The following is a 9,719-nucleotide window of genomic DNA, read 5'->3' as shown; positions in this document are numbered from 1 at the left end:
ACAAAATGGCAACATATAGAGACAGTCCCTACCCAACAGTGGGCTCACAGTCTAAAATGCCATCATTATTATAAATACCACAGATTGAGTGATTGATTCTACTTCTAGACTGTGAGCCCGCTGTTGGGTAGGGACCGTCTCTACATGTTGCCAACTTGTACTTCCCAAGCGCTTAGTACAGTGCTCTGCACACAGTAAGCGCTCAATACGATTGAATGAATGAATCTCAGGGCCGCCTCTTGCCCGCTCTGTGACCTTGGGCAAGTCACTTCTCTGGGCTTCAGTTCCCTTATCTATAAAATGGGAATTTAGCACCTGTCTCCCTCTTACTTCAGCTGTGAACCCCACCTGGGATGGACTGTGGTTGACTTGATTATCTTCTGTCCCCCACTAGTACTTAGTACGGTGCTTGGCCCAGATTAGACGCTTAACAGATACCACGACCATTACTACTAGAGGAGCCAGGATATTTGGTTGGGGTTCACTTCCTTCAAGGTGGAACCGGGTGCGGAATCCCACCCCCCGTAGAAAGAGTTTCATACCCTTAGGCGGTGACGAAGTAGCTTTGGCAGGGGGAGAAGAAGGCAGTAGCGCCAGAGGAAGAACCACGCCGTGCCTCTCACAGCGACACGCTTCAAGCCCCAGCCGCGAGGGCTTCCTGGAGACGAGGGCATCCGAACGCCGGCCTCCTCGTCCCGGGCTTCCGTTCCAGCTCCGGTGTTAGGAAACGGAAGGGAAAGGATGTGGGTTTACTTGTCCGATCGGGATCCGGACGCCGGCCTCCTCGTCCCGGGCTTCCGTTCCAGCTCCGGTGTTCGGAAGCGGAAGGGGAGAGGATGTGGGGTTTCCTTGTTTGATCAAGAACTGCTTTATTAATCGGCTTCCTTTTTCTTCATAATCTAAAGTGCATAGTAAAGGCGAAGAAGAGAATGCGCGCACGGTACAGAGGAATTTCGCTTGCGAACATTAGAAAGGACCTGAGAGATCTAGATGTTGTCTGTACTATGGGACGAGTGCCGCTGAGGGAGCAACGTACAAGCTGCAGCAGGGCAGGCGGCCTGGACCCAGCCGGCTCCCGGTGTGGTCCTCTAGGCCAGGAGCCGTCTCTTTTTTCCCCCCCACCCCCCGGCAGAAGCTGTGGCGGAAGGATGGACGCTGAATTAGGCTTTGGCTAGCTGTTTGCTGGTACTGAAAAGGAGTGGGCCGCCCTCGGGGGCCCAGAACAGGCGGCCACGGGCTGAGTCCGTCCCAACTGCGGCCGGGCGCTCTCGCTCAGTGCCCCCACCGGGAACCGAGACGGTCGGTTGGTGGCGGGGGCCGCCTCGCTGCTCTTCCGGGCCACGTGTGTGTGGGTGTGTTTCGTTTGCCGGGGAGCGTCCAGTCCCGCTTCGGGGCTGGGCCCCTACGTCACCGTCACGGAGTCTCCTCTTCTTCCCTCGCCGCGGGGGGAGGCGGGGAGGGGAGCTGCTCCGCTACCCCGACAAGTGCTTTTCGCCCTACGGCTCGTTTGGGGGACACAATTCATCGGGACGGAGTCGGATGGCCCCGGGGGCGAGCCGGGGTGGGCGGAAGCCGCCTCGCTTCCCCTTGACGCTGGAGGTAAAGTGCTCACTCAAGCGCAGGACTACTTCTAGGAACAAACAGTGGCAAGTCCTAACACGGATCAGCAGGCAGGGCGCGGAGCCCGCCGAGGACGAGTCCCCCCCGCCCCTCCGGGCCGGCGGGCTCCGCTCTAGCGGGGCCTCTGGAACTCCTCGAAGTTGAACATGTTGTTGGCGGCCTCGGACCAGGCGGCGTGCCGGGCCCCGTCCATCTCGGACGCCAGCTGGTTGGTCTCCACCAGGGTGTGGTTCTGCCCCCCGATCACGGCGTGGCACTCGGGGCACGTGCCCCGCTCCATGGCCCCGCCGCAGTCGCCGATCACGTAGATGTGGCCGTTGGGGCACTTGAACCAGTGGCCCCGCGGGTAGCCCATGGCGGCCACGATCTCCACCCGTTCCGTCTCCGAGACGCCCAGGCCGGAGCGGGGCAGGGCCTCCTCGAGGGCCTCCAGCTTCTCCCGCACCAGGCGCTCGTCGTCGGGGCCGAACCTGCGGGTGCCCTCGAGGATCAGCCGCACGGCGGCCACCTCCCGGGCCGGGGCCCCGCTCAGCGCCGCCCCTGCCAGCCTGCAGCGGGCCAGGACGCTCACGAGGTAGGTGAGCCTCTGCACCTCGCCCTGCAGGTCGGCCAGCTCCTGGCCGGAGAAGCTCAGCCGCTCCCTGTCCAGCCACTCCTGGACCTGGGCCAGCCGCCGCCGGACCCCGTCCCGCTCCCGGACGTCCAGCCGGCTCAGGGCTTGGCGCAGCTCGGCCAGGCGCGCCAAGAAGCCGATGAGGTTCTCGGCCAGGCTCAGGGCCTTCACGGACAGGTCGGGCCGCCGCAGCGTCTCCTCCAGCTTCAGGTACTCGCCGGGGTAGGTCCGGCGGAGGACGTCCTTCCCCTGCAGCAGGGCCCGCAGCCGCCCGCGGCCGGCGGCGATCTCGCCGGCCGGGCCCTGGATCTTCTCCTTGACCCGCTCGATCTCCTCCAGGCGCCTCTTGATGCTGGCGCCGTAGCGCAGGTTCTTGCGGATGGGCACCTGGCAGACGGGGCAGACCTTGAGCTTGATGGCCACCTCCTCGTCCCCCGGCTCGTTCATGTAGCGGTCGAGCGCCCGGACCTCGAAAAAGTGGCTGCAGTCCTCCAGCTGCACGAAGCGGGCGTCGGGCTCGTCCTCGGAGCCGAAGAAGATCTGGGCCACCTCGTCCGGTTGGCAGACGCGGCAGGCGGCGGGGCAGGGCTCCCCGCACAGGCCGATGCACGGGTGGCCGCAGGCCAGCCGCCGGGCGCAGGGCCGGTCGCAGGGGGGGCCGGTCGCAGGGCTCGGAGCAGAGCCGGCGGCACTGGTAGTGCTGGCAGCGCCAGGCGCAGGGCTCCACGCACAGGCTGCACAGCTCCCCGCACTTCTTCTTGCACTGGCTGTGGACGCAGCGGTTCTGGCAGGTGACGCGGCAGGGCGGGCAGGCGCCCGTGCAGGGCTCCTGGCACTCGTGGGAGCAGATGAGCAGGCGCCGGCAGGGCTGGCCGCAGCGCGCGTGGAACCGGCCCTCGGAGCAGCCGTGGCACGAGCCCGGGCAGGGGTGCCCGCAGTCCAGGGTGGCGGCGCACTCGGCGGCGCACTCCACCGCCCCGCCCCGGGGCGGGTCCGCCGCCGCCGCCGCCGCCGCCGCCTGGCCGCACTTCACCTCCTGGCTGTGCCCGCACGGCAGGCCCACGGGGACCATCGCCGCGCACAGCGGGTCGCACTCCTGGCCGCAGGCCCCGCCGCACGGGTGCCCGCACGCGAGGGGCCGGCGGCAGGGCGCCTGGCAGCTGAACTCCCCCTCCGGCACGGAGCAGGGGACCTGCTGGCGGTGGCCGCAGCCGGGGACGGTCTTGGGCACCTTCACCTGGCAGGCGCCGCAGGGCTGGAAGCAGACCAGCTGGCACCGGTGCCCGGCGGCACAGAGCACCTTCTGGCAGGGCTTCATGCACTGGAACTCGGCGTGGGAGGGGTCGTAGGGGTGGCAGGCCCGGGTGCAGACGTGCCCGCAGGCCAGCCGGAACTCGCAGAGGAGGTCGCAGCCCCCTTCGGGGACCCGCTGGAAGTCAGAGGCGCGGGACACCCGGGTGCGGGTGTCGGGGTGGTTCTGGCAGCACAGCGTGAGCGCCCGGCCGACCTGCCCGTTTTCGCGCAGGGTGTGCAGGATCCTGCTCCACAGGGGCACGCGGGCCAGCATGGCCGTGTTCCCGATGCAGTACATCCCTTTCTTGGCTCTGGACAGAGCCACGCAGATCCTGTTGGAGATCTGGAGGAAGCCCACTTTGCCCTCCTTGTTGCTGCGCACCAGCGACAGCAGGATGATGTCGTTCTCCTCCCCCTGGTATTTGTCCACCACGTGGACCTTCACCCCGGCGAACGTCTTGGCCGGCATGAGCTTCCGCAGGCAGAAGAGTTGCCCGGTGTAGGTGGTGAGGATGGTGATCTGGGAAGGGCGGTACTCTTGGCACAGGAAGTATTTGCACAGCTCCACCACAAACTGAGCCTCGTGCTGATTCTGGTGGCTCTTCCCTTCCTGGATCTCCTGCTCCGGGAACTCGTGCTCCACGAAGAACAGGTTAGACGACACCCCCTGGGGCGGGGAGAAGGGCCGCAGGTCAGGGATGGGATTCCGGCCCCCCCCGGCCACCGCGCTTCCCTCCCGGTCCCTCCCCGTTTCCGGAGGGCTCCCGCGGGCCTCGGCCATCCGTCCGGAACGGAGCCGGGCGAGGTACCCTCTCCCATCCGTGAAGGCCGGCTCACGGGCGGCGACCCATTTGGGCCTTTCCCGTCCCGGCCGTTCCCACCTCTGAAGCCGGATCTCGGGGTTTGGCTCAGCGCTTAGAACAGTGCTTTGCACATAGTAAGCGCTTAACAAAGCCCTACTGAGAGCTCACCTCCTCCAGGAGGCCTTCCCAGACTGAGCCCCCTCCTTCCTCTCCCCCTCCTCCCCATCTCCCCCGCCTAACCTCCTTCCCCTCCCCACAGCACCTGTATATCCCCCCATCTTACCTCCTTCCCTTTCCCACAGCACCTGTATATATGTATATATGTTTGTACATATTTATTACTCTATTTATTTATTTTACTTGTACATATCTGTTCTATTTATTTTATTTTGTTAGGATGTTTGGTTTTGTTCTCTGCCTCCCCCTTTTAGACTGTGAGCCCGCTATCGGGTAGGGACTGCCTCTATATGTTGCCAACTTGTACTTCCCAAGCGCTTAGTACAGTGCTCTGCACACAGTAGGTGCTCAATAAATACGATTGATGATGATGATATGTTTGTACAGATTTATTACTCTATTTACTCGTACATATTTATTCTATTTATTTTATTTTGTCAATATGTTTTGTTTTGCCTGTCTCCCCCTTTTAGACTGTGAGCCCGCTGTTGGGTTAGGGACCGTCTCGACATGTTGCCAACTTGTACTTCCCAAGCGCTTAGTACAGTGCTCTGCACACAGTAAGCGCTCAATAAATACGACAATGAATGAATGAATGACAAATGCCATCATTATTATTACTGGGCTAGCTACACAAGTAGTTTCACGCTGGGTATCCCCTGCCGCGCTCTCTTCTGGGCCGCCTTCGCTCCCCACTTTCTACGCTCTCCCTAGGGACCTCATCCGCTCCTCGAGCTTCAGGTCCCACCTCTCCACGGAAGACTCTCAAAAATCTCATTTGCCTCGACCTCGTCTCATCTTCAACCTGACTTTTCTTCTCGCCTACAAGGCATCTCTGGCTGGCTGTCCGGCTGGTCCTCGAAAATCGAACTACTTTTTTCTTCCTCCTCCATCCAACTTTTCCATCACGAGTTGACTGTTCCTCTCCGTTCCCCAGGCTGGCAACTGTGTCGTTATCCCAGATTCCAGGCTCTCTTTCAACTGCTGCATTCAATCCGTTGTTAAATCCTATCGGCTTTCCCTCCGCGACATCTCCCACATCCTCTCAACCAACCCGCATCAGGTGTTTTAGTCCTATCCTGGCTCGACTACTGTGTCAGCCTAGAACAGTGCCTGGCATATAGTAAGCGCTTAACGAATACCACTATTATTATTCTCATTGGTCTCACTGCCTTCAGTCCACAGTATTGGCTGTGCGCTTACTATAATAATAATAATAATGGCATTGTTAAGCACTTACTATGTGCAAAGCACTGTTCTAAGCGCTGGGGAGGATACAAGGTGACCAGATTGTCCCACGTGGGGCTCACAGTCTTCATCCCCATTTTCCAGATGAGGGAACTGAGGCCCAGAGAAGTTAAGTGACTTGCCCAAAGTCACACAGCTGACAATTGGCAGAGCCGGGATTTGAACCCATGACCTCCGACTCCCAAGCCCATGCTCTTTCCATTGAGCCATGCTGCTTCTCAATATGTGCCAGGCACCATGTTAAGCGCTGGGGTAGATCCAAGCTAATCGGGTTGGACACAGTCCGTGTCCCACGTCTCCACAGTCTTAATCCCCATTTTACAGAAGAGGTACTCGAGGCACAGAGAAGTTAAGTGACCCTCCCAAGGACACACAGCAGACAAGTACTTAACTCTGTTGCTCCCATCATCTTTCTAAAAGCGTGGCTCTACCCACGTCTCTCCACTCCTTAAAACCTTCTAACGGTTCCCCATTTGTCTTTGCATCAAACAGAAACTCCTTACTAATGGCTACTAATGGAGAAGCAGCGTGGCTCACTGGAAAAGAGCCCGGGCTTTGGAGTCAGAGGTCATGGGTTCAAACCCCGGCTCCGCCAATGGTCAGCTGGGTGACTCTGGGCAAGTCACTTCACTTCTCTGGGCCTCAGTTCCCTCATCTGTAAAATGGGGATTAAGACTGTTAGCCCCACGTGGGACAACCTGATCACCCTGTAACCTTCCCAGCGCTTAGAACAGTGCTTTGCACATAGTAAGCGCTTAATAAATGCCATCATTATTATTATTATTATTATTATTATTACAGGGCACCCTGTCAGTTGTCTCTCTCTCTTACCTACCCCAATCTCTTCTACTTGTCCTCTCCACACCTTCTCGACGTCTGCCTTTGCCCCCAACCTCATTACGCCTCTTCAAATCTGCCGAACTCAGTCCCCTCCCTCTTCACAGACCTCCTAAACTTCCCCATCCTCCTGGGGGTGGTTCGTTTTTCTTATCCTCAGGTCACGGCCTCTCTAGTTTCATCTCGGCATTTTTGCACACATCAATCGCTCGTCTCACTTTTGGACATTTTGAGATACTCTATGGGCCCCCAGCAAGCGCTCAATAAATGCCATCGGTTGACTGACATCTGGACACCTCTTCCTCTTTGTAGATCACTTTAGGCCTGTAAGCTCCTGGTGGGCCAAAGTGTGCCTTCCACCTCTACAGGTGAAGGAGATGCACCGTGGCTCAGTGGAAAGAGCGCGGGCTTTGAAGTCAGAGGTCATGGGTTCAAATCCCGGCTCTGCCAATTGTCAGCTGCATCTTAACTTCTCTGTGCTTCAGTTACCTCATCTGTAAAATGGGGATTAAGACTGTGAGCCCCCCGTGGGACAACCTGATCACCTTGTAACCTCCCCAGCACTTAGAACAGTGCTGTGCACATAGTAAGCGCTTAACAAATGCCATTATTATTATTAGTAGTAGTAGTAGTAGTACAGGACTCTCCCAGGTGCTCAGTACCATCCTCTGCACACAGAAGGTGCTCAATAAATACTACTGACGGACTGATTTAACATGACCGAGTCCGCTGCCATTCCCTTCTAGACTGTGGGCCCACTGTTGGGTAGGGACCTTCTCTATACGTTGCCAACTTGTACTCCCAAGCGCTTAGTACAGTGCTCTGCACACAGTAAGCGCTCAATAAAAACGATTGAAAGAATGAATGAATGAATTCCCCATAAAGGAGCGGGACTGGCGCTGAATCCCTTAATTATCATCATCAAGTGTATTTATTGAGTGCCTACTGTGTGCACAGCACTGTACTAAGCGCTTGGGAAGTCCAAGTTGGCAACATATAGAGACAGTCCCTACCCAACAGTGGGCTCACAGTCTAAAAGCCTGTCTAAAAGTCTAATTATGCGATTACCATAATTACCGGGAGGGCGTGGGGGGAGAAGGGGCGGTAAAAACATCCCTTGGGTGGGGTTCACTCACCTTAATCTGTTCATACTTGAGCACGGAGGGGTGGTTCTCCAGATCCTGATAGATGTGGGGGGTCAGCAGCTGGGCAATCTCAGGGCGCATGCGGTGCTACAACAGAGAAGCCCAGGTGACTGGAGACCAGGGGCTTCGGGGAGGAAGTCGCGGGAACGGACGACGAGCTCTCCGGAAGCGAGGGTCTGCCTCGGTCCCAGGGCAGTCATCATCATCATCATCATCAATCGTATTTATTGAGCGCTTACTATGTGCAGAGCACTGTACTAAGCACTTGGGAAGTACAAATTGGCAACACATAGAGACAGTCCCTACCCAACAGTGGGCTCACAGTCTAAAAGGGGGAGACAGAGAACAAAACCAAACATACTGACAAAATAAAATAAATAGGATAGATATGTACAAGCAAAATAAATAGAGTAATAAATATGTACAAACTTGCGGCGAGGGATGGTACGGACGGGTGGGCAGACCACAGTCTACTGAGGACCTTTACCCCCCCAACACTGTGAGCCCACTGTTGGGTCGGGACTGTCTCTATATGTTGCCAACTTGTACTTCCCAAGCGCTTAGTACAGTGCTCTGCACACAGTAAGCGCTCAATAAATACGATTGATTGACTAAGTAGCCTCGCTGGCCGAGCCCAAAGGGGAAAGACTCCAAAACGGAGAGCGTGGGGAGCCCCACCGCCCCCACCGAGTAGGCGAACCTGATTATTTTCGCTTCCACGTCCCCTCTAAACCGTCCACTCGTTGTGGGCGGGGAATGGGTTATACTGTTCTACCGTACTCTCCCAAGGGCTGAGTATGGTGCTCTGCACACAGAAAGAGCTGAATAAATAAGACTGATTGATTGACCGCCTTCCAATCAATCAATCGTATTTATTGAGCGCTTACTATGTGCAGAGCACTGCACTAAGCACTTGGGAAGCACAAATTGGCAACATATACCTATATTCCAAATACCTAGAAGACCGAAAAGAGAGCACACTCTCGCCTTGAGGGGAGCTGGGGTTTCCTGACGACGATAAAGCCTCAAGCCCAACCCAGTTGGGGGGTCTCCCGCCCGCTCCTCACCTGGTAATTCAGACGGACAAACGGGATGTCGACTTTGACCAGCCGCTCGAAGAGGGACACCTCCAGGTTGAAGTTCTTGGCCAGGTCGTAGACGTTGGCACTGGGGCGGAGCTGGGGAAAAGAAACCCACTCGTAAAAAAACCTGGAAGACCCACGCGGCCAAGTGGTTCTCGCTTCTAAGGGATTCCCAGAGGAGAACTTGTGGGATGGGCCCATTAGAGAAGCAGCGTGGCTCAGTGGAAAGAACACGGGCTTTGGAGTCAGAGGTCACGGGTTCAAATCTTGGCTCCGCCACTTGTCAGCTGTGTGACTTCGGGCAAGTCACTTAACTTCTCTGGGCCTCAGTGACCTCATCTGTAAACTGGGGATTAAGGCTGTGAGCCCCACGTGGGACTACCTGATCACCTTGTAACCTCCCCAGCGCTTAGAACAGTGCTTTACACATAGTAAGCGCTTAACAAATCCCATCATCATCATTATTATTATTATTATTATTATTAGGGAGGTCTCGCCATGAAGATGACTAAGAAAAGCGGCATGGCCTCGTGGATAGAGTAAGGGCCTGCGAGTCCGAAGGACCTGGGTTCTAATCCGGCTCTGCCACGTGTCTGCTGTGTGACCATGGGCAAGTCACTTCACTTCTCCGAGCCTCAATTCCCTCATCTTTAAAATGGGGATTAAGACTGTGAACCCCACATGGGACAGGGACTGGGCCCAACCTGATTAGCTTGTGTCTATCCCGGTGTTTAGTACAGTGCCTGGCACACAGTAAGCACTTAACAAATGCTGTAAAAGACAAAAGAATCAATCAATCGTATTTATTGAGCGCTTACTGTGTGCAGAGCACTGTACTAAGCGCTTGGGAAGTACAAGTTGGCAACATACAGAGACAGTCCCTACCCAACAGTGGGCTCAC

General features: G+C 56.9%; 1 protein-coding gene across 1 annotated transcript in view; it reads right to left on the bottom strand.

Annotated features, from left to right (window-relative positions):
* Positions 1–1,649: 1,649 nt before the first annotated feature.
* The window catches only part of ZNFX1 (zinc finger NFX1-type containing 1), a 29,242-nt gene continuing 21,172 nt past the window's right edge, over positions 1,650–9,719 (bottom strand). The window contains 4 exon segments of the mRNA XM_038749935.1: positions 1,650–2,890; positions 2,892–4,193; positions 7,728–7,823; positions 8,804–8,914. Of these exon segments, the coding sequence (XP_038605863.1) occupies positions 1,733–2,890; positions 2,892–4,193; positions 7,728–7,823; positions 8,804–8,914 (2,667 nt within the window). The 3' untranslated portion in view covers positions 1,650–1,732.

The sequence above is a fragment of the Tachyglossus aculeatus genome, chromosome 8, assembly GCF_015852505.1.
Source record: "Tachyglossus aculeatus isolate mTacAcu1 chromosome 8, mTacAcu1.pri, whole genome shotgun sequence".
NCBI classification, from domain to species: Eukaryota; Metazoa; Chordata; class Mammalia; order Monotremata; family Tachyglossidae; genus Tachyglossus; species Tachyglossus aculeatus.
The sequence above is the reverse complement of the archived record's forward strand: the minus strand, read 5'-3'. Positions and strand labels throughout refer to the sequence as shown.